At 41.2% G+C, this 24,154-nt stretch overlaps 1 protein-coding gene across 5 annotated transcripts in view; it reads left to right on the plus strand.

Annotated features, from left to right (window-relative positions):
• ankfn1 (ankyrin repeat and fibronectin type III domain containing 1) overlaps positions 1-24,154 on the plus strand; it is a 100,476-nt gene that overhangs the window by 40,714 nt on the left and 35,608 nt on the right. For 3 of the 5 annotated variants that reach the window (XM_044102239.1, XM_044102240.1, XM_044102241.1), the window contains exon 7: positions 13,719-13,844. In XM_044102239.1, the coding sequence (XP_043958174.1) occupies positions 13,719-13,844 (126 nt within the window). Of the gene's footprint in view, positions 1-12,986; positions 13,266-13,718; positions 13,845-13,893; positions 14,072-24,154 lie in introns of those variants that run through there. The other 2 variants (XM_044102242.1, XM_044102243.1) reach the window with 2 other exon arrangements.

A 24,154-nucleotide genomic window follows, 5' to 3' on the forward strand; every position in this document is an offset into this window, starting at 1 on the left:
CAGGACTGATCACCTCTGCTGTGTTTCTTTTTTCGTTCTTCTTTTTGAGAGAGTAACCCACAAACCAGATTATTTCACTGTTATTGCCTCCCATTTCCACTGCCTGAAACCAGTGAGCTGGTGTTTCTGCCTAAATGTATCAAACCTTCACTTTATTTTTGAGAAAGTGTTCCAAAGTTTCAGTGAAATCCGCAGGTGATTCATCCATCTGTCTTCATAAAATACCCTTCACTGCTCTCTTTAAGCTTTGCCATTACATCTTCCTCTTTTGGGTCTTGCCTATTATGACCAGCTAGAAAAAGACTTTGCTGTTATTTCATCATTCTGAAAGAAACAATTCATATTCTCCAAATGAAATGCAAAAGTGTTAGTTGATAAATGAACTCGACTAACACCATGGGAATATGGGAAGTGTCAGGTTTGTGTCCAGGAGAGGAAGATGTGGCACCTGTTCCCATGTCTCATAATTACTGGAAAAAGCAGGATGGGACTCCCCTTCAGCACTATTGTTTTGCACGATCTTGTAAAGCCCAATACTGTAATACGAAGTAAAAATAAAAATCTAATATACATGAATCAATGTGGAATGTGTTTGCCAGGACCACATTTCTGACAGATATGTGCCAATCCACTTCAATCTCGATCTCTACAAAGTTAAATGACTATCAGTCTTACAGTATTAGGCTATTTACGACATTGGATATGAATATTAAAGATTATTTTTGGTCACCTTATTCATTTCGGTCATATTTCCCACTTGTACATGGGGTTTTGGAGCGGAACCACTGCTGTCGTGCAGGACGAGGCGCAACCCTACTAAAAAATCACAACAGTGCCACCTGCTGGAGACGTTGAAACCTACATGAAGTAAATAAAACAGGGGAAAGCGCCTACTTCGTTTTAGAAGTAATAACTTCATTATGTCATCATTTTAGAACTCGGTAGGAACCACACATGGTATGTCCGTCTAGATAAAAGTCCAGGTTCCTTCCATCATCATTTCAACTCAGGTGTTAGACATCACCGAGTCAGGAACACAATGGGCAGCAGCAGATCAGCGCCACACCGCATCCCTGCACTGAATCAGGTGGATTTTAACACAGTGACTCCAGAGCCAGAACATTCTGTGACTCCCACACGGCTAATGCTTCTTTGTAATTCCGTAAATGCCGGTTTCCACGGAGAGCGCAACACATCAAACTCCACCTCGTGGGGTTTGTTTGAGTCTAAGCGTGCACTTTAAAGCTCTCACACACACACAGACAGACGTTTAGGGGCCCGAGGTAGCTATTAACAATAATGGCCTCCGGCTACCGGTTGCCTTGGAAACGGAAGCGAAGAAGCAAAGGCATATTTGGAGGAGCAGAGGAGTCGCAGGGAGTTCACGTCTGTCTCCTGCGAGGTCCAAAGACGCTCCCTGTGCGTTAGGACGCGATAACCCGCAGATGGTTGTGGATGAAACCGTCGATGCGCCAAACTGCAGGTGGATGTAATCAGATTACAGGAGCTCTTACTCCTAGTAATGTATGAGGACAAAAATAATCCCATTCGTGGTATTTTGGTCAGTTTAATAAAGCGTGTGGTACATTTAGGAGGGGGTATAAAAAAAGAAGAAGCTATATTCAGCCATGCATGCTGTGTTAGTTTCATTGTTTGGTTTGTTTTGCTCTTTTATTAAAGATCTAGAAGATGGAAGAAAATCAATATTTTAGCTTTGATAAAGATCAAATGTTAGTCATGACAGAGTCACAGCTGCATTAACCAATCGGCCGATCGAAAATCTCCGGCTTCTTTGTCCGGACGAAACCAGACTTTCCTCTCACCAGAATTTTATACAGGTCGAGAGGGACATTCAAGTATTTATTTCAGACTTTTGCGGGCGTTGCGGCATCCTCGGAGTTTCCAGCAGAACGAGTATTGATGATTTTGCGGATTCTGATTGGTTGATGATTTGAAATGAGTAATAAAATTGATCTGTTATTTGGGAACAGTTAAAACATGTTTTGCTGCAATGACAGGTTTTGTTGTTGTTGTTGTTGTTGTTGTTGTTGTTGTTGTTGTTGTTGTTGTTGTTGTTGTTGTTGTTGTGCACCGTCTTCATTAAATGGTGGAGCATTTGATTGGCCGATTCTTTGTTGCAGAGGCGGTATCGTCTAACAATATGGTATCCAACGGGACATATGCATATTCCCTCTACTGGGAGTATGTAAAAAAATTAATCTGATACATAAGTGCACCTCCTCTCTATCCGACACTTCCATCGAAACAAACTTTTTTTCAGATTAGTCGAAACCAGATTGGTCAGATTAGTCGTAAAACCGAACCTCATCTAGGATGTCTGTAGCTTTTAAAAACGCATTTTGTTCCCAGCTGTTAGAAAATGCCGTGCTCACGCTCTAGTTAATTTGACAGGCAGCATAAAAGAGGTGTGCGAGGGTATTCAGGAAGAACCTAACACGAACTCGCACGCCTCACACGGGAACAACGAGCAGCGTCAGTCGTGACTGGAAGTTTTTGAGTCACGCGTTCATCAAAGCGATGTTCGGTCCCTTTCGTCTCGTGCAGAATCTCTCTCTCTCTCTCTCTCTCTCTCTCTCTCTCTCTCTCTCCTCTCCTCTCCTCTCCTCTCCTCTCCTCTCCTCTCCTCTCCTCTCCTCTCCTCTCCTCTCCTCTCCTCTCCTCTCCTCTCCTCTCCTCTCCTCTCCTCTCCTCTCCTCTCCTCTCCTCTCGTTCTCCTCCTCCTCTCGTTCTCCTCTCGTTCTCCGTCTCACATCGCTGCAGCTCTCTCCTCTCCTCTCCACTCCTCCTCCCTCCTCCTCCTCCTCCCTCCTCCCTCCTCCTCCTCCTCCTCCTCTCCTCTCCTCTCCTCTCCTCTCCTCTCGTTCTCCTCCTCCTCTCGTTCTCCTCTCGTTCTCCGTCTCACATCGCTGCAGCTCTCTCCTCTCCTCTCCTCTCCTCTCGTTCTCCTCCTCCTTTCGTTCTCCTCTCGTTCTCCGTCTCACATCGCTGCAGCTCTTCCAGCTAAATCCGCTGCCACCCGCCTGGTAATGCGTCATCAGGCTTCAACATCGGAGAATGCTGCTGTTTCCAATTCGTCGCAATAATTTTTTGTTCTTAAAGTGTGTGTGCGGGGTGGAGGTGGGGGGACTCTTAAAAACTACAGTGTGGCGTTTTTTTCCCTGCTCGTCGCCGCAGGAAATTTGAAAAGTAGTCCGTTTGGCACTTGAGTCGTTTTTTTTTTTTTTTTTTTTTTTTGCAGTCACAGTGAGGATGAGAGAGATGGTGTAACACATTTACAGGGACACGGCTCCTAACTCTGTAGTTTGTCCTCTTCTGCTCTGTGTCCGGCTTAGTTTGAGTCCTGCCTACTGTTTTAGATGCGCTCCAGTTCAGCCGTGTGTTTGAGAATGGAGCTGCCAATCATCAGCAGGCGGTGTTAAGACTAACATATACGAGTTTAATGAAATGAAACCAACGGATACAAATTTGAAGCTTTGAGGAACGCCTTTGTCAATTACCATAAAGTTGTCCTGATTTCCTCTTGCCACACTCTGTTTTCTGTGCACCAGCTTGTTTTATTATAAGCAACCAGGCCTGTCACGATAACAAATTTTGCTGAGCGATTAATCGTCTCAAAAATTATTGGGATAAACGATAATATTGTTTGAAGACCTTTTTACACTGTTTTGATGGAAATGGCATAATAATACATGCAATTTCCTGCCAAAGATAAATGCTCTTTATTTTCAAAAGAACACGCAACACTGGAACCGATAAAATAAACAAAACAACCAAAAGCAAAAATAAAATGGATTCTCAGTCTCCATTAACAAAAATGTACTTGAATAAAAACACCAAAGTGTAAATAAATACTGCATTCAACCAAGAGTGCAGATTATGAAGTCTGTATACCATATTGCCCTTCAGTAATTATTAGATTTGGGCACATCGACTACCTGATGCAATAGTTCACACTACACGTAAGTTCACATGTACATTTTCCCCTTAAGACGATGTTAGAACTTTGATCGTTCTAAGATTGTGGCTTGTGATCATCCTGTAGTGTGTGGTCTGTTACGGTAGATCGTCGTGGCCGCTCCGATCTAAATCAGGGCTTTTCCCACTGGGAGCGTTAACACAGCCTGTTGAATGTGACAGGTAGCCTCAGAAACAAGGATTTTCCTCCGCGCTTTCTGAGGGGAAATTACAGAGGGGAATCCCAAACAGCTGACACGGCGCAACGCAAAGTCCAGCGGACATTGGAGATGATATGTGAAAACAACATTAATGTTTATAAAAGATTTCGTACAAAGAATATAGAAGTGAGGGGGGAGGAGTTGGAGCTAAATTGCTATTTACGCAGTTGATGAATCCGGTAACTTTTCAGCTGTTCTTCGTTAACGTGACATAAATAGGTTATAATGAATGATTTTCATTCAGTCAGGACGTTACGCTGACACTAGAGCCACATGCTTTGCAGGTAGATTGTAGTAAAGCATTGATTAATGCCTGGTTTTAAAATTAGAGGCTGGAGCTTCAGTGCATGTTAATGTACAAGAAATCGGCTGGGTTAGAATATTTGACTGATAAACGTCAAGTAAATGAGCTGCAGGAGTACCTTGATTTTTCCACGAACTTGTGGTGATGTGACTGTAACTATTAATGCAAATTCCATCATTACTCATAAATGTTTGTGCAGACTTACACAATTTTCACCAGTCATTGTAACCTTTCTGCAAGTCTTACCTGTCTCTTAACATTCTTTTGTTGTTGTTGTTGTTGTTTCCTTCATTTCTGATCAATCACTGCAACATGGCTGAATTTTGACCAATCCCTCAGTCCTCTTCTAAGTCCTCTTTCATGACGTCTCCCGAAAGTCAAAACTAGTTTGTTTCAAGTGAATTCTTTCTTAATATTGATGAAAAACACCACTGGCTGATTATTTAATTTATAACAAGGCATTTTTCCTGTGTTATCAGTTAATTAGCACTTTCTCTTCAATATTAAGGATTATTTACTTAAAACTTTTGGGATTTTTTTGTCTTATTTGTAGTGTAATAACATATTTGCACTACTAAACTATTGTTATGACTCGCATCATTAAAGTGTTATCTGGCGGCCATAAAGATCAGGGGTGATCTATGTGTTGGCAGAGAGGGTGGAGTTATTGTGAGGTGGTGGGAGGCGTTTCTGAGAACCTTTGAGCTGTTTTACAATGTCATGTCTCCCTTTTGTGCTAAAACGATAAAATAAATAAATAAATAAATAAAATTGTGTTTCGATGAATAAATAAATAAACAAACACGACTGGAATTTCGGCCTGGGGACACTGAAGCAGGTGTTGATGTTTTCAGATCTCAGGGTGTGTGAATGCGGCGTTCCTCAGGGGGAGACAAAGTGACTTGATTAGTTTCTAATTGGCTCAGAAGAGTTGAGCCTCAGCCAGCAGTTCATCATCATCATCAGCATCATCATCATCAGCAGCAGCAGCAGCCACCATAATGAATTCTTTCAGTTTCGTCAATTGATGGTTCGTTCCGAGATTCCTGCAGCTCGGAGCGTCGGGACGGCAGGAAGCCGGGGATGAAGCATCTCTGTGATTGATGCGAGTCATTTCCTCGCTGTCACCCTCCCTCCGAGGAAAACTCCCACTCACTCGTAAACTCCTCCACACACACACAAACACACACACGCGCGCGCGCGCACACACACTATCTCCATTAAATCCGCGTGTTCCCGGCTGAACTACAGAGTCGTGACAACGAGAACGCCTGATCAGATCAAGCAAACAGGCGAGAGGAGCTGAAGAGCAGCGATTCACTCTCTTAGTCAGCTGTGTGAGCTGCTGCAGAACTCCTCGAGTAGGAAGACCTGCAAACACACACGATGACTTACAGAACCGGGCCACTACACACCGACGGGAAACAGGGCCACGTTCTCCGTTTGCACTAATTAAACTCTCATCCGTTCCAATCTCGTATCTTAACTTCACAGAAATGTAATCTCATGAATTTGATTTGATGTCGTCAGGCTGCCGAGGGAACCTGCGGTGGCTTTCCGTTCCCTCCCTCCGTCCAAAGCGGCTTCAGCGGTCGAAATTTGAAAGCAGACTGCGCTACGGCGTCGTGCGGAGCCCAGCCTTTCCCACCATGAAGGCAACTGACACAATGTGCCAAGTGTTAGATCTGAACTTAAATCACGGTCTTGATTGACTTGAACCATTTTTACGTTGAATTCGTGAACATATATAGTGTTAAAGACACCGTAGGTCAAATATTTCTTATTGGTTGTAGTTCTCAATGATTTTTATGACGTTGTTCACATGTACAAAATGAGATGTTTGTTTTTTTGTTGTTTTTTTTTTTTTTTTCATCAAACACGGTGCATTATGGCCAAACATTTCTAATCTGGTTCTGATACACATCTTTCCAGAAGATTTTGTGCTTCATTTGCATATCCGAGTTGCCATATTCTTACATAGAAAAAAAAAATTAAAAAGGATTTTGCACTTCTACCTCTCCAGCACAAAGCTAAACTTTTTCTGACTGTTTAGTTTTTAATTGTCAAGTCATGAACTTTGACAATAAAACTACCCGAGGCCTGCAGAACCCCAGACGGAGATCCTGGTCTTTTATTATTATTATTATTATTATTTTATTTTCGGAGTATTTCGGCGCCTTACCGGGGGATGAATCTGCTGCAATGTCCTCTCTTGGGAAGAGTCCGTGTAGTCTCAACCTGTTTCCGTGTTATGGACATTTATTTTACTTTTTTTCTTTGTTTTGTTTATTTTTAGTAAAATGGTGTCGACACTCCTCCCTTGCTGCCTCTCTGCTGTCACTGCTGATGTCTTGCCACCCAAACGCAGTTTTAAGTTTTCAATTTGTCTTATTTTTATTTCTTTGACCAGAAAGTGTCAGCACATATACAAAACGAAACATATTCGGCTCTGCAAAGCGAAGTAAAACTCTTAATGTTTCGCACTGATCGACGTCGTTTCGCAAACTCCGCTATATTGACCCTGAAATGGAGGAACGTGGTATTTTCCTTTGGCTTCATCGCCTCTCATCTTTTTCTCATTACGTTCTGTCCTCGGATCGTTTTCCGTCAACTTCTGCAGATGTTTCAGCCAGCTGACGGTGTAAAGCGTGCCTCAGATGTCAAACGAGTCTCAAAACGTCCTTTTTCTCGCAGCAAATAAACCTGACGCATGTTTTCATAAAAATAGCGTTTCTCGCCCAAGAGACGATTGAAGTAATTCTTCCAGCTTGTTTGTTCCCAGAAAACCAGAGATGCAGAACAAACAATAAAAAAAATATAATAATAATAAAAAAATATATCAGTAAATATTTATAAGGGGTCGTTTAACCGTTTCTCCTCCTCACCTGTTGCTTTGGGCACCATGGAAACAAAATGCAGCAGCCAATGAGCCACTGGCTGCAGCCGAGCAGGGGCTGGCAGGATGCCAGAGCATCCATTGTTCCATGTTTGCGATGTCAAAGCGAACTATTGTCTGGTGGCTTTGTTCTTGCTGCGGCAGCTGTAGATCCATGCAGAAAAATAAATAAATAAATAAAAAGATGTTTTAACCCCCCCCCCCCCCCAAAAAAAAAACAAAAAAAACAGGAAGGTTGCAAATATGGCAGCAGAACCATCTGAGAGGGAGGAGGAGACTATGGATTTTAACATTCGTTCTCACCACGATCTGCAACAAAAACGGTTAGCGTCAGTCACGGTGTCTGCCTCTACCCCCCACCCCCCCCACCCCTAATTAAAATTTCACGTGGGATCAAGTCTCAACATTTGCAAACATTTTGTGCCATTTCTTTGCAGAAACCATAAGGTTTAGAGCTGAGATGAAGTAGGAGAAGGAACATTGAATAAACAAAAAAAAAAATGGAGAAAAACCCTCCAAAAAACTGATGAAACAAAGAAACAAATAAAGAAAACCCTCTCTGGTGGAAAACAAGCCCATGCGTCTTGTTCATAAACTTTAACAAACACTTGACTTTACATAAAAGCGCCCCCCCCTGTCCATGCAATAGGCGCACTTTTTCTTTGGAGCACCTGAGGTCACACTGCATCCAGAGAAGCAGAGGTTAATCATGCTGCATGCATCATGATGCAGCTATACCCTTTAGAAGATCCTACCAGATTATTACCACAACAATGACACCAGGAGGGTCACATCTGCATGCTACAGTCTGCAGATTTTTTTATTTTATTTTATTTTTTTTGTAGATAAGTACGGTTTCTGCCCCTCCACCAGCTGTCTCAGCTTCACTGTGGAGGCGGAATACCAAGTAAAACTCGCTAACTCCCAAATTGCCTCATAAAATTTCCAATAAAAGCAGCAGAAGAGCAAGATGAGACAGGAGATTCTATTTTTCTATCAGAAGTCCAAGCTTTTTTTGTTTGTTTTTGTTTCTTTTTTGTTACCAAGTGCTTCTTTAGGTCTCTGCAGATCAACGACGGTGGTAGTTTTCCCGCCTGTAGGGACAGGGAACAGCAGAGGGAAACGCACCCGTATTTGGACGGTAGGAGGGCTGGCGGGGAAATGAGCTGTGTTGCAGTAAATCGAAGATCGTTTTGTGGCTTTTAGAGGGAAGAAAGAATCCAACAGACATCAAGCACTGTAAATAAAGCGTCGTTCTTCTTCCAGAAATCATCCTCAATAATATCAACACTGTGTTCAGGCTGAATTCTGCTTTTAATGGAGATCATTAAAAGGTCAACAATGCGGTTGGAGATGTAGAATTTGCTGTTTGTTGTGATAATAAGACAACGGTTAGCAAGGTGCATTTCAACAGTGTATGCAATCCCATGCTAAAGAATCATTTGACCTTGTTATGTGCTAAATAATAGTTTATTTATGGAACTTTTACCGTATTGGCGGCCATATTGCATACCAAAGGTGGGGCGACATGAAATCATCGAAAGACCTTTGCTACAGGGTCGGGTGATATAGCTGTAATATTGTGTAAATTAATTATAGTGGAGGTGAAGTTTAGTGATTTTGGAACATCCGAAGACGTCCCCACACGCCAGCGTTAGAGTGTTGCCATCACTCTAGTAAATATTTAACCTCTAGAGGTTAAATCATCAGTTTACATTTCTGTGAAGGCGTCATCTTGTCGAAACAGAAACGGTCCTGATTTCACGAAGGAGCTCAAGATAACTGAGTGGTGATGGCGATCGTTCACAACAAAACACACATCGGTGAATGCAGCCAAGCCTTCAATCATCCAACTTCCTGCCTTCCTTGCGCGAAGCAGCTGGAGCGGCAGATAAGTCGGACGGAAAGATATTGAAATGCACCAACAGGCTCCCGTCCAGCTTCCAGGCCTTTTGTCTGGACTGCAGTCAAAAACGAGAACAAAGAAGAGTCTCTGCGGTCCGACGGCCTCCTCCAGGACCTGCTGGAGGGTTGGCTGACCCGTTTTGAGTTTGGCTCCGCAGAATGCAGCAGCCATGTGAACACAGCACAGGTGTGAAACCACATCACTGTTCAAAACCGTAGCCCTCGTGGAACAGAGGCAAAAACTTGTCAGTGGGCTCAGATCCGCTGTCAGTAAGATGAACTAACTCTTCTGCCCTGCAGGCTCCTGATTGGTCATAAGTTTTGAACCTTATTGACCTTTAACCTTTGCGTCACTCATTATTCAATCGAGTCAAATCACATGTTTCAGCATCAGCTGCCTCTGGTGTAACCACTTTTGAATGCATTTTCTGGCTTGCAAAAATTTCACTCATTTATCTGATTACTTTCCTATTGTGTTCCTCCCACTTGCAAAAATGATTTTATGATTTCTAAAAAACAAAAAAACATAGCAAACATAGTTCTATAGATCGTAGTCGGTTTTTCATAATCAGATCGGAGCAAAATTTGTTTCGTCCTTGACAGCAAGTCTTCATCTGTGGACATCTGGAGGTGAAAGGTTTCTACACATGAAGGGGAAACGGCGCTGTCGCCTGATGATTTCAGTTTTTACTGCTTTATATCCTGTAATTGACTATTTTAGACTGAGTGTGCACAAGCACTCAAGAGAAATAATCAGCAGGAGGAATGCGTGCTGGAGTTCTGGATGATAAGAAAAGCTTCCGGATGAGCCGGATTGGTCTTTTGGCTTTACAAAGCATGTCTGTAAAAACCTGTAAGTAAAAGAAAACGTATTATAAAAGACCGTCAGACACATCACAGCTGCCATCTCATCGCTTGACGAGAAACACGTTACATCAAGCTGGTTCACAAACGACTAAAGGAGAATTTTATCCTGAAGGATTCTGTCATCCTCTATGAAATTCGGTGGTTGATTTTTTTTTATTTTTTTATTTTTTTCTTCTTCTCAAGTGACGCCGAGTCTTGCGTGGAGAAAGCGACTTTCTGTGAACTAGATCCAGGCACGATTAGGTTACATAGGATCGATGGTGGCTGTAGAAAAATTGGAATGTTTGTTGCGTTTTTGACCAAGTGTTTCGAGTCCTTACGCACCGAAAGTTCCAGGAACTGAGTGAGGCAAGATTTCTGCTCAGAAACGCGTGAAGGTGAGAGGGACATCATTAGAAGCTGCTGCTGCTGCTGCTTGGAGGTGTTTTATTCTCAGTCCGAAGGACAGGACAGTCTGACACCGAGCAGCTGAGACCAAAGAGAGCTTCAGACTCTTTAGTGGACAAACACAACTAATTTACATGCTCTCTAAATCTGCAATAAGCTGTCTGTTTGTAGATTAGATTCTTTTTTTCTTTTTTTAACTCAAATATGAATAAAGTCCTCTTTTCCAAGAACCAGGAAAAGATGAGTGAGTTTGGGTTGAAGGGATGTGTGAAAAGCTGCAGGAACAAAGCTTTTTTCTTTTAGAAAGGTATTTCTGCTGATGTTTTTCATTTGCTCTAAATCACAACAAAGTCTGATGTCCTGTGAAGATTATAAATCAGTGTCTGTGTATTTATTTACTGTTATTGGCTAGAAGCTGACGGTCACGTCGGTGCAGACATCATTAGGAAGAAGGACGAGTCTGATGTTGGGATGTGAGGCTTCGTGTTTGTTTGGCCCCCCCAAAAAAACGACCTAAAACCAGCTTTTACTCCACCGAATACGAATAAGTTTGAGCACATGTAATTTTCATGTCTAATTTGTGTTTTTTTTGTTGTTGTTGTTTTCATGTAACCCATCCGTTCTCGTGTTTCTTGTTGCATCACATCCCAGAGAAAGTTGTGTCCGGTGCGATCCTTGAGATGTTTTGAAGCTTCCGTCGAAGCGGCTCAAGTGTCATTTTGTCCCATTTATTTTCCACTTATCCAAGGTCAGATAGCAGAGGCGACATCTCAAGCAGGACGTCCGTCTCCCCAGTTCCTTTAGACATTTCTCCTAGACCAGACGCTCTCTTTTCCAGGACTTACACCTTTTACAACGGCGTCGTGATCAGAGACACTAAGCCGTTCCGAAAAAGTCCAACCTGCAGCAGTGGCGAAAAGCTATTTTGTAAAATTTCTTCGTTTTTTTATTTTTATTTTTTTTGCTGATAGCCATTTGGAGTCCACTCTAGTACTCCTTACTGGGTGCCTGAGAGTCACTCTCTGTACTGTACCGGTCAGAGTTTCTTCTCCAAAACCTTGGTGTAAACATTCCCAGGAAGAGAGAAAGGTCTGAATCCTCAGAAACTGGAGAAATCCCTGCGATATCGTCTCCATCTCTTCAAAGATGTTTGTTTAAATGGGTCACCTAAACCTGCAGGAAACACAGTGTCCTCCAAAGAAAACACTGTTTTTTTCTTCTTTTTTATTTTTATGTAATCTACTTTTTTTTTTATTTATTCTCAGTTCCCTGATATACAGATTAGACTTTTAAGTTCTTTTTTTTTTTCTCAAAGTATTGCTTTTGGTGTTTTCCTGTGAGTTACAATTAGTAAAGTTACACGGTAAAAGATTGACAGCAATACTTTTGATTTTAGACTTTAGAGAAAAAGATGGGAGTTCATTTATCAAAGTCGTATGTTTGCCATATTTTTCATACATTTGAAAATGTCTTGACTGCCAGTCTAAATATTTATTTAAAAAAATATTTTAATATTTTCAAAATAATTTATTTAAAAAATATATTTAGCTTTCATAGGATTTAGAATGCTGCATGTTTCACTTGTAAGCAGAATATTTAGTTCCTAACTAAATACTTAAATCTGGGCTAAATCTTTAGTTTTCAAACTAAATATGCAGATTTCAAATTGCATATTTAGTTAGAATGCTAAATATTTAGCCTTCAGTTATATCATTTTAAATATGTGGTTTGCAAACTAAATATGCAACTTTCAAATTTCATATTTAGTTAGAATGCTATTTATTTACTCTGAAAACTAAATACTTAGCATCTAGCATTAGCTCATGCTAAATATTTAGCTAAAATGGTTTTAACTAGTTTTAGTTTTTAACTAAATATTTGTCATGCTAACAAAATATTTAATTTGAAAGCTGAATATTTTATTTGAGAACAAAATGTTTAGTTTCCAACTAAATCTTTAAGTCTGAGCTAAATATTTAGTTGTCAAACTAAAACAAACATAGCAAAAGCATAATCTCCACAGCTTGCAGGACAGTTGTAGCTCAAGTAATGTTTTATGTTTATTTCATGTATCATCTATTTATTTATCCTATTCTGAATTTTCCTTTTTTTTTTTCTTTTTTTGTTACTGTAACTTTACAAACGGCACCCCATATATTTCCTAAGCATGTTCAGCTGCAACTTTCATTGTTTCCGCCGCTCTCCTCCTTTTTACTGAAAGATCCGTCTGGTTTTTTTTTTGTTTTGTTTTTTTTGTTCCCCCCGTATTTGTCTTTCCTGCAGCGGCGTTCCTCTCTCCTTCCTCTGGAGCATCGGTGATCTCACCTCCTCTCACCGTCGCCTCCCCTCACTCTGCCCCTTTTGTTCGCAGCCTTTTCACTCCGCCACTCCTCCTCCATCTCACTCGCTCCCCTCCCTGTAAGTGTGCGAAAGTGTGCGTGCGTGCGTGCGTGCGCAGGCGGGCGGGCGTGCACGCGTGCCGATGCACCCGCTGGCGAACAGGTGTTTGAGCCAGAGCTCCGAAGCGAGGAGCGAATAGATAGCGCTCGCTCCCACCCTGGACCCGCTGTGGAGACTCTTCTCCTCCCGCAGAGATGATCCGGAGCGCCGGGGGACCAGCCGGGAGGCATCATTCTGAGAGGTTTAATCCAGCGGAGGAGGCTGGAGCGCTGGGATAAATCTGCTGCTCATCCTCCTGCTGGTTCCTACAGTGAGTATGGGAGGAAGTTGGAGAGGATTCAAGCCGGGATCGGTCCGATTCTGCAAACTGAGTTCTGAGTGAACAGGTGTGTTTGTGTGTGTGTGTGGAGTTAAAACCCATCGGTGAGGTCTTGCGTAGGACCCTCAGAGGATCAAGTCTCCGAGGAGAGCTGGCGGTTTTTTTTGTTTGTTTTTTTTTTTGGTGGGGTGGGGGAGTTTGCTGCAGCAGTCTGTCACAGAAGCACAGGCTGCACCTGTTATGCAAAGACACTTGTTGAGATCAGAATTCATCCTTTAGTGTCTCCAGCGGGAGATTCTTTAAGCATTTTTTTTCCCCCCTTGGGAATCTGAAAGGACCCCGTTTGGTCTGAGCTTTCTTCCTTTCTGTCTGGGGAGTGAATGCGAGGAGGGAGGAAGCCGTCGGAATTTGATTCCCGTCTCTTCCCTTGTTTCTGTGCGTCAGGTCGGACAGTAAGATCTCCCGCTTGGCTCAGCGGTGGAACCAGAGGCCAGCAGGAGATGCTCTGATCCGAGACCCCAAGACCCTGTACCCCACAGGAATCTACCGATCCTCGCTCAGCCTGGACAGGTGAGCGTACACACACTGATGCACACCCATACACCCACGCGGTGCACACACATTTGCTGCGTAGAGTGCAAACTTCTGTTGCCGCGGTGGCGACGAAGAAGTTCATCCTCACTTGTGAAGACGGAGCTTTTCGCCCGCTGTGATGCGCTCCGGTGATTTACATCTGAAGGGAACCGGAACGACAACAACACAACGTTTTCTGTTTGTCATCTCTGCATCACTTCAATGTGAGTAATCAGACAAAGAACACAGTGTTCTGCGTGTGGTGACGGACTATTCACTGCTAAAATAAAATGCGTCCGTTTCTTAGAGTTTATTTTCAGGTCCAGAATGTTATGGAAGTCCTGGTGTAGGAAAATATGGGATTTTGTCTCCCTGGTGGAGATTCAGTCAACAGGACACAAAACTTTGAATCAGCAGCTGAACATTCCCGCTTCGTAAAAATTACCTTAAATAACTTTTGACGAAGGAATTAATCCGAATTTCTGAATGCTCACTCCAGTCTAACAAGATGTTCAAGGGAAACATCAAGACTATCAGACAGATAGATGCAGCTGGAACTATCTAAAGAAGGTAAATCAGCACAGGGTGTAAAGAAAAATTTTTTTTTGGAAACTCCCAGCTAGTGTGAGCTACACTAAATGTTCAAGCTGCAACATGGGAACGTCCAACGGACCAAGAAAGGCATCGGAGCATCACAATTTGAAGCAACCTTCCGGAAAATGGAGATTGAATAATAACAAGACAACTGAACAGAAACTATTCTGGAGGAACTCTGAGGGAGTTGACAGAAAATAAGGCTAAACAACAACAACAACAACAACAAACACTAACACCTGAACAAGGATCCAGTGGACTGATTAGAAACAACTCATGGAATGTGGATAGTTTAGATGAAAGTCTTAAGAAAATTCATGGAAATGGCGCCGGAACAATTGTTCGGTGCCAACATCGTACGTGAAAAGTTAAGTCACAGCCACAGATCTGAACAGCTTAGGTACAGAAGCAGGGCAGATGGAGGTCAGGACATCCACAGGAAATACACAGCTGGACCTTCTCTCATCCAATCAGAACACTCCGACTGCAGGAAACACGGAACAACATGGCCGACAAACCATTCAGACGTCAATCCAACTGAACGTTTCTGGAGACAGATTTAAAAATGACCAAATAATTCCACGTTGGACGGCTGATACGTTTGCTTTTAGTCCAGCATTAGTACAGTCCGCAAAGAGTTCAAGAAAAGTCAAAGGAGCTGAAACAAATAATTCACTAGGATGTTTTTGGTTTACTTTCATGTAGGGATTTGAGTTTCTGTATTTGACCTGGAATAAAAAGAGATGCACCGCTAATTACAAGATTGGAGTTTAATTTGAGATACATTTTACAAAGCCAGGATGTTCAGCTGAACAAACAAGCTAAATAAAACAGCTCACCGTCGTATCTGTAATCTTTGGTCAAATTGCTGACTGGACGTCCTCAAAGAGCTGTTTTTGTTTTGTCTTTTTGTTGTTGCTTTTTTTCCCAGAAATTTCTGAATTATTTGCTATAGATGTCTGGTTTGTGTCCTTTTTGAAAGCTAGTACTAAAAGTTTACATCCAGTTGCACTGAGTCGGGATTGTCCTGATTCACAGATGGACACACAGAAGACTGGTGGCAAAACATGAATTTTTGCAATGAAACTGGATTTTTTAAAAATGTATTTCATATTGTTTTTTATTGTGGATGTAGTTGGTGCTACTGAGATGTTTCCATTGGGGTGTCCAGACTTTCCAATGTTGCTCTGCCATGTTGAAATTCCAGGTTGGGAAATGCCGTACTGCAAGTGTATCTCAAATTGGAGAAGAGAACTCCATATCCAAGGATGCTGCAGTCCCATATATCCTTGGTCTTGGTGGGTTACTGTTGGCTGTTGTTATGCTCCTGTGTTTAAATTATTCACAGGAGCACAGATTTTTTTTGTGTGTGTCCTTATTGAGCCTGAGCCAATAGCCCACTTAACCCTACTCATGTGCTGCCATGGTTACCTCCCGGTTTGATTCGGGGAATAGGTTAAACTGCTGACCCGAGCTGCATTTTAGGTGAGCACACAAAGAGCCAATCAGAGTGATCTGCAGTGTGTGTGTGTGTGTGTGTGTGTGTGTGTGCGTGTGGGTGCGTGTGCGTGTGTGTGTGTGTGGGGGGTCCGGTTATGCCTCGTCTTGTGAGGACACGTCTTTATATCCTGACTGCACAGCTGTTTTATGAGAACGAGCGGTCGCTATAAAGACGCTGTGACGTGAATCATTAAACCCAGAAACTTAGAGGAAGGCCTGGTTGTATTTGTGGAGACTGAGACCAAACATGGGTGAAACAGGCAGGAAAAGTCGCCATCGCACACAGAAGGTTTTCTTTTTCACGCTGTATGCCTGGTTCACGTGGCAAGATTTTCAAATTGTGGGCTGATTTTCAAAACCAGAGAGAGCGCTCATGTGACATTAAAAAGTCTTAGGTGGAACAGGTTCGGTCCTACAATGTGTGTGGGGTAACACACCACGCACACACCGGTCTCACTCACCAACGTTGCAGAAATCTCGCAAAACTCCTACGTAACTTCAATGTAAACAAACATGGCCGACTGGGAAGAAGCAGTTCAATTCAGTTTATTTACACGGTGCAAGTCCACAACAAAAGGTCGTCTCCAGCCACTATCCAACAAGCTAATTTCAGTTCAATCATGCATACATCCTAATTATCAAATAGCAGTAAGCTCAGCTGATTATTCAAAGTAGTTTAAAAAGTTTCCATCTAAGAAAATGTCACTAGTTTGTGCACTATATTTAACAGAGAAGAAGAAAACAGTAAAGATGTATTTGAACTTCACTACGCTCTCTGATGCACTAAAGCAGTTATCTTATAGTCTCTATTTTGATTTCCCTTACGTGTTCCCATTGTCGCGCTTTCCGATTGGCTATGCGTCAGATCCAAGAGGCCGCGTTCTCATTTCTCCTCCGGGAAACAGCACACATTTTTAGATAGCGAAAACCAGAACAACATGCTTAATATCCCCGATTTTAGATTGAACTAGGAATAAGTTTTAATCGGAGCTGTATTAAAATTTGTCTAAAGAGAGAAGTCAGAATTGAACCAGTGCTTCTCCACTTAAAACAAAATCAACTGGATTGATTGATTGATTGATTGATTGATTGATTGATTGATTGATTGATTGATTGATTGATTGATTGATTGATTGATTGATTGATTGATTGATTGATTGATTGATTGATTGATTGATTGATTGATTGATTAATTAGGTTATTGTCTGTGATCCCTCTTGTCACCTTACATTTTTTAGATTTCTCTGCTCTTGCAGTTCTCACAACATCTTCTCTGGAGTTCTATCTTTTCTAATATCTTTCAAAGGCTGCAACATCTCAAGGCTAAATTATTTGTTTCTCAGCACGAATCACACAAATGGAACTGGAGCCTTTCAGGCGCTTTTTTATATAAAGTTTTCAATTCACCGTCCTTCTCATTTTCTTTGAAAATCTAATTTTAGAATACCTTTCCCTCTGAGGACAAAGCCAGTCTTTTGATAGACATCTGTTCATGAACTTTTCCATTGATTGGTGTGGACTTAGTTGATCCACAGTAAAAAAATAAATAAATAAAAAAAATAAAAAAAATATAAAATAATAATAATAATAATAATAATAATAATAATAATAATAATAATAATAATAATAATAATAATAATAATAATAATAATAATAATAATAGTGAACTTTTCTTGACCGGTTCCTGAACTTCCTGGAGATTTTTTAAAAATGTGTTTTAGTCTACAGGAGCATTTCCAATTTATTTGTTGAGCCACCTAATTCTGACCCCAGAAAACTCATGCAGAAAAAGTCTTAGGAAGTGAAGGTGTGAACAAGTGGCGTGTTGACATGTCGCTTGGCAAAGAATTGAAATGAAATCTTTTCGCTCTCTAGCAGCAGCTTCACAAAGGCAAAATTAGTTCTCATTTCCATTGATTAACTCCTGAGAATAACCAAAGATGACATAGGCAAGATGTAAAATCTTTGAGTCATAACCAGAAAACATACAGAAGATGTTTTTTTATTATTTTATTTTATTTTATTTTACCAGGCAGAGGGGAAACCTTGAAACCACCTAGAAACTCTCAGGGTTTCTTCAGGTCAGATACAGTGTCTCACAAATTGATGTCAGGTTTCAAGTCACTGTTGACTTTCTGATCAGTTGTGGGGCCATTTGGTCTACAGACTAGAGGACCTCCATCTTAGCCCACAAACTAAATTGCTGTAGGTTACAAATTCATAGATGAATGAATTAAACAATTTAAACTCTACACAAGATTATCAACCCTTTTCTTTTTCAGCATTTAATTGAGCATAAAAAATTTGCTAAAGGCCGATGTTTAATATTTGAAACGTAATAAAATGTAATATATATCTTTTTGGAAATATAAATATGGATCTATGCCCAAGGAGAAAAGTTAGAACATTTTAGTGACACATTTCTGAATGAATTGAACTAATAGCATTGAATTTTGTGAATTTAATGTCTTATTCAATACCTGCAAATACCTCAATTCACATTGTTCACTTCTTTATGATATGCTATAGGTTTCTGAAACTTTTCTCCTCTGGATTCTGAATTTTTTTAAAAACAAACAATAATAATAATAAGAAGAAGAAGAAGAAGCTCTGCTACCCTCCATTCATTACCTGTGTGATGTGTGTGTATCTGCATCAAAGATAACTGTTCACACTCTACTCAATCAGACTCCATCCTCTCCACCAAGAGTAAGTCCAAAGAGCTGTAAGACCAGGGGCAAAACTGTAGATCTGAACAAGGCTGGGCTGAGCTGCAGGACAATATATTATTAGAAAATAGAAGAAACTGAAAATGACTGTCAATCTCTTTCTCATTCACTAAAAGTGTGAGGGATAAAGCCAGAGCTACATGGTCTGACCTGAAGAGTGCTGAGACCGTAATCTGAAAGGTTACCATTAGTCACTGCGTCGTCACAGATTACAATCCCACAGTGCGTGCGAGGCCCCCCTGCTCAGGCCAGCACATGTCCAGGCCCGTCTGAAGTTTGCTAATGACCATCTGTATGATCCAGAGGAGGTCTTGGGGTCTGATGAGACCAGAATAGAACATTATGGGGTAAACTCCAGCTGATGTGATTGGAGGAAGAATGAACACTGTTCCAGCAATCAAGCATGATCGTCTTCCAGCTTTACAATGACCCTGAACACAGCCAAAAATTGTCTCCCCGGTAAGCAACTGTCTTTCACTGCGAAGAGAAGTAGCGAACTGAACAAGATGGCTGTCAATGTTAGTTCAGTATTTGGAAGCGTGGCCGACACGGACTGAACGGCTTTGTTCACTTCCTCCACTGCCGTTGCTTAAACAGGCAGACTACAATTTAAAAACAGGGCAAAAAATAAATATCTTCTCCTTAAATTCTCTGATTGGCTCGGTAAAAAAAAAAAAATCTGCCGGAGACAATCCAAGTCAATGGGAGGAAGCCCAGACTGTGCTGGAAGCCAGAATTTTTCTTTTCTTTTTGTTTTTTTGGGGGTTTTTCGAGAAGAATTGCACAGGAAGACCATGGCCAGGCTAAGAGTTATCCTGACACTATGATGATCTGGGAGGAAAAAAATCGTTTTCCAGATTGTCCAAATCTCGTCACAAATTACAGAAAAAGTCTGACCTCTGTAATAAAAAATTAAAAAAAAGTTTCTGTATCATGTATACATTTCTATTTTCTATTGTATATCTTTCTTATTTCAAGCAAGAAAAAGGAAATTAATTAACTCAAAATCTGGATTTTTTTTAGATTTTTTTTTTTTTTTGATTTTTGTCTCACAGTTGCAGATGTTTCAAAGTTAAAAATTGCAAACCTCTCAATTCTTGATTACTTAAGAAAATAGTGTATCAAGTACTTACGTGCCCCGCTGCGAGTGTAAGCTGGAGAGACATTTGTGTAGTCATAACCATTAAGCTACCATCTCTGATTTGTGTGTCTGAGGTGTACGCTTGTGTATGTGTTCACCTGCACTTTGTGTCTATGTGAGGTGTGTGTGCGTGTGTGTATGCTTACATATGCAGTGTTTGTTAGCCGTCACCTTGCTGACCCGCAGATAAACCGTGCCGTTATCTGAGCTGCTGCAGACGGCTTCTGCTTCATGACTATGGGATGTCTGCAGACTGCAGCCAGCACACACATCTGTGATCTGCGGCTGCCTTAATTATCCATTCAAATTATTTTAAAATAAAACTGTGACCTCTAACAGCGGCTTCTGCAGTGATGCAAGAGACTCCAGCTTTATCTCTGTTAACTCAAGTTCATTCCTTTTTGTAAGACAATTTAATTTTCCAGAATTTTTCTTATGTAGAACAGAGCTGCAAACTGTGGCTTACCTTATGAATCGTTTTCATCTTTACACACATTCTGTCATGGTTCTGGAAAGCATAGTCCAGCACTGATTAAAAAGATTTTTTTTTTTTAAAAAAGAAGGAATGAAAAAAAAAAAGAATAAATGTATTATTATAACTGCAGGAAATGTGCTGCTCCTCTCTGCCACGGGTTTAATTAAACAGATCCTCTCTGCCTTATGTCAAGCAGCAGCACATAGAGCGCTCACCTCATTCATTGACCAGCTGATGTATGAAAAACCTGATAAGCTATAATTACAGCATCCTAATCAGATACTGAACAATGCATTAAGGGAGCCTTTAGCTTGAGAATTAAATTCAATGAAATTCTACGTTTTTACACAATTCTAACAATCTCTTTGAACTGAAGGTATCTTTACCTTTTTGAAGCTGATCAAAGGTTCTCACAATCAGCACGACTTTGTTTCTCTGGGGTAGAAATGAAACTACGAAGGAGTTGAACGAGCACCCAAGTTGCTGCGCCCTAGTGGAATAAAACGAGGCGTGCTTTGGAAAACACGTCGACAGATAAAAGTCAGAAACTTGCAGCATCTATTTGTAGACTTCTCAGTCCTACAAATACATTTCTCTGACAGGGAGCAATCCGCCTTCAGCACATCATTGTAACGTTTCTCCATTGAACCTCATGTTTCGATAATGGAGGGAAAACCATTGGTATGCTGAATTTTCGGCCAGTCATCTCTGTGTTATTAACTGCTGCAGTGCAAGTGGGCATGTTTTTGCTTTTACTTTCAGAGCGCTTTGCTTGTTGATACTTTCTTGGCAGTATTGGAGCCTTGCTTGGAAGATAATGACACATTCCAAAGGGAAAAAGAGACAAAAAAGGGACAGAAAACAAAATGTGAATTTAATCTCCCTCTAAACCAGGTGGCACTGGATCGACGTGCTGCTTATTTTGCCAGGAGATCACACAGCAGCAACAAAAAGCTCCCAATTGGAAATGGCATTGTGAGAGCCTCAACTCTGAAAATCCGAGTAGGATTTTATCAGCGGGCTTCTTGTCTCATCCTTCACACAACAAGAAACACCAGCAGAGTGCTCACTTAGAGTCGCGTGGAGGGTCAAGTGGTTTTAATTGCATTTTGATTCCTGAGAAATCCATGTTCTTGTATTCTGACAAATTCTGTAGAGGGCTTGATTTAAGCTATTGAGCTGAAACAATCTCTTTAATGTAGCCTAGCACATATTTTCTACTTAAATTCCTAAGATGCTCGAATTGAGTCAAGGGTCCCTAATAAAGTGGCCTTTGACTCATTGACTCTTTAAAATTTTATTAGACTGCCCTGTAGAAAAGAACAGCTCAATCTTAGAAGAAATTCCTAAAGTTGCATATTGGGCCTCTGTCTCTTTAAGAAGCTGCTGCTCGTTCAGACACATTTCTCCTTTAAGCCTCGTATGCATTTGATTTGAATAAATCGGTTCGGTGAGGGATCCACAGAAAAGCAGCTATGTAGCCCACAGTTCATATCTGACATGTGTATTTGGAGACGCTCCAAAATACACAAATATTTTCTGGCAGTTTTTCTGCCAGGAAAAAAAAAAAGCAGAAAAACTGGATATTTTCTGGCTGCCTTTTTTCAAAGAGTTTGCCATCTGTAATGTAATAAAGTCATAACTACTAGCTCCGAACTCGATGTTCTATAGTGCGAATCTTTTATTATCGCTGCTGTCTTCTTCTTCTTCTTCTTCTTCTTCTGCAACTGAAGGTCGATTACTTCCCCCTCAAACACTCTGAACCCGCTGAGTGGGCGCGTGCGTACGTGTGTGTGTGTGTCTCCATCGCACTCTGACATCCCTCCCCATCTGCCGATGGACCCAGTGGAGTGTGTAATTGTTGCTCTTGTTGCGCTGGTTGGTTCCTATCCGACTTTTCCCGCGCTGTGAGCAGAGCCATCAGAGCCGCGGAGTGGAACAAAAGAAAAAGAAAAAAAGAAAACGCTCTCCGTGTTTGGAGCCGCAGGACGGGAGATGCTCTCAGAAGTTTCCGCTGAATGTCATTTTCAGTTCGGCGAGGTCGTGTTTTCCCATCAGCTGGATGTCGGGGGAGGATGAGTCCCCCGTTCTCTTGTTTTCACTTCAGAAAGCGTGATTAAAGCTGCTCTTTGCGCACTTCGGCGTGCGTGGACGGATTATAAGCTTACTGGTGAACCTGAAGAGGGTCCTTTTCGTTGTCTTTTCACAGCTTCCCGCTAAAACAACACATTAGAAAATTAAATCTGCGGCAGCATCTCGGTTTTCATTCTCTTAAGCCTGAAAAAGGGTCCAGGTAACATATTTCGATTCACTTTGTTACCTGTTTGAATCGAAATAAATAAAAAAAACAACTTTAACACTTGATAAAGAGTTTAAATGGAACTAAAAAAGTTCTGTTCTTAATGAGTCAGTGGAGTTTCCTAAAGTCTTGTTGTCTCGATAAGCCAATCTAAGGTCTGCTCATCCAGTGTGTACCAATTCCTGTCGATGCTAAGTGAGCTCTGCTCTGGTGGCAGCATCACTGTCTTTCTCAAGGGAAGACAGTCCTGAAGTTTGTGATACAAAAATATTGCAATCAAATCAACCCATTGTTTTGTAATTTACGTTTTTTTCTGAAGGATAGTCAATGGAAATGATCTCATTTTCATTGTGTTTCTAATCGTATTCCATTTTATCTTCAAACATTACCCAAAAATAAAACAACCAAATCCCCCACAAATCCGTCTTTCTGTCACTTTGCCATTGTTTCCCTTATAGCAAAACACTTGGTGGTGGTCAGAGGGGCCCATGGTACCGATAAAATGGCAGCCTCCCTTCTGTCAGTCTTCCTCTGGGCAGCTGTAGCTAGAAGGCAGCTTACCAGCATTAGTGTGTGAATGTGTGTAGGCGTTAATGAATGGGGTGTAGCGTCTTGGAGTCCTCGGATCTGATAAAGCGCTACACAAGTCCAGGCAGTAGTTCAACACACGTACAAGATCAAAGAAACTTGTTTTCTCTCAGGTGTGTTCCAGAGGTTCACTTTCAACTCAGTGAACTGATGCAATGTTAGAAGAATAAGTGGGGCAAAATTCCTCCAAACTCACAAAATATTAAGTATTTTCGATCTAGTGTCTAGTGCAAATATCTTAGTACCCTTGAAATAATAAAACAAACTCACAGCTAACCTTTCAGCAAGATATAGCAGCTTGTTGTAAGTGAAAAATTCCTTAATATTGATGAAAAAAATGCTACATTAGCTGGTAAATTATTTCACTTATAACAAAACAATTTCCCCTTGTTATAAGTGAAATAATCTGCCAGTGGAATTAACACTTCTTCATTATTATTAAGGCAGTATTGACTTAAAATAAGCTGCTATATCTTCCAAAAAGGTTACTTGTGAGTTAGTTTTGTCTTAATTCAAGAGTATTTTCACTGGAAACTAGAAACTGTTGAACTAGAAACTCTACAAACTGTTGGATTATGAGGTGGACTTGGCTCACTGGGATTTGGTTTAGTCTTTGTTTAATGAATAATAAAGCAGTGCAAAATCTCGTGTCATTTTTGGACCTATTGATTCTTCCTAATGCGATAGAAAAACCTCTGTCCCGCATGACGATCTCTGTTTTATCATTTTAAAACTTCTGAAAAACACATGCGCGCACACGCACTCGCACACATGCACACGCCCACACACAAGCCCCCACACGCACAGGCACACACACAAAAACATGTAGCAGATTATTGGTTCATCAGTGGATTTTATTGCTTATCAAATTTCCTGTGAACGCTGAAAATGAGCTATTAGCAGCTTTGCCACATAATCACCCTCACTAATGTGGCTCTGCTCCTAGCAGATTTACTACAGAGGCATTAGGCCTTATGTAAC

Source organism: Gambusia affinis, linkage group LG20 (genome assembly GCF_019740435.1).
Source record: "Gambusia affinis linkage group LG20, SWU_Gaff_1.0, whole genome shotgun sequence".
Lineage (NCBI taxonomy): Eukaryota > Metazoa > Chordata > Actinopteri > Cyprinodontiformes > Poeciliidae > Gambusia > Gambusia affinis.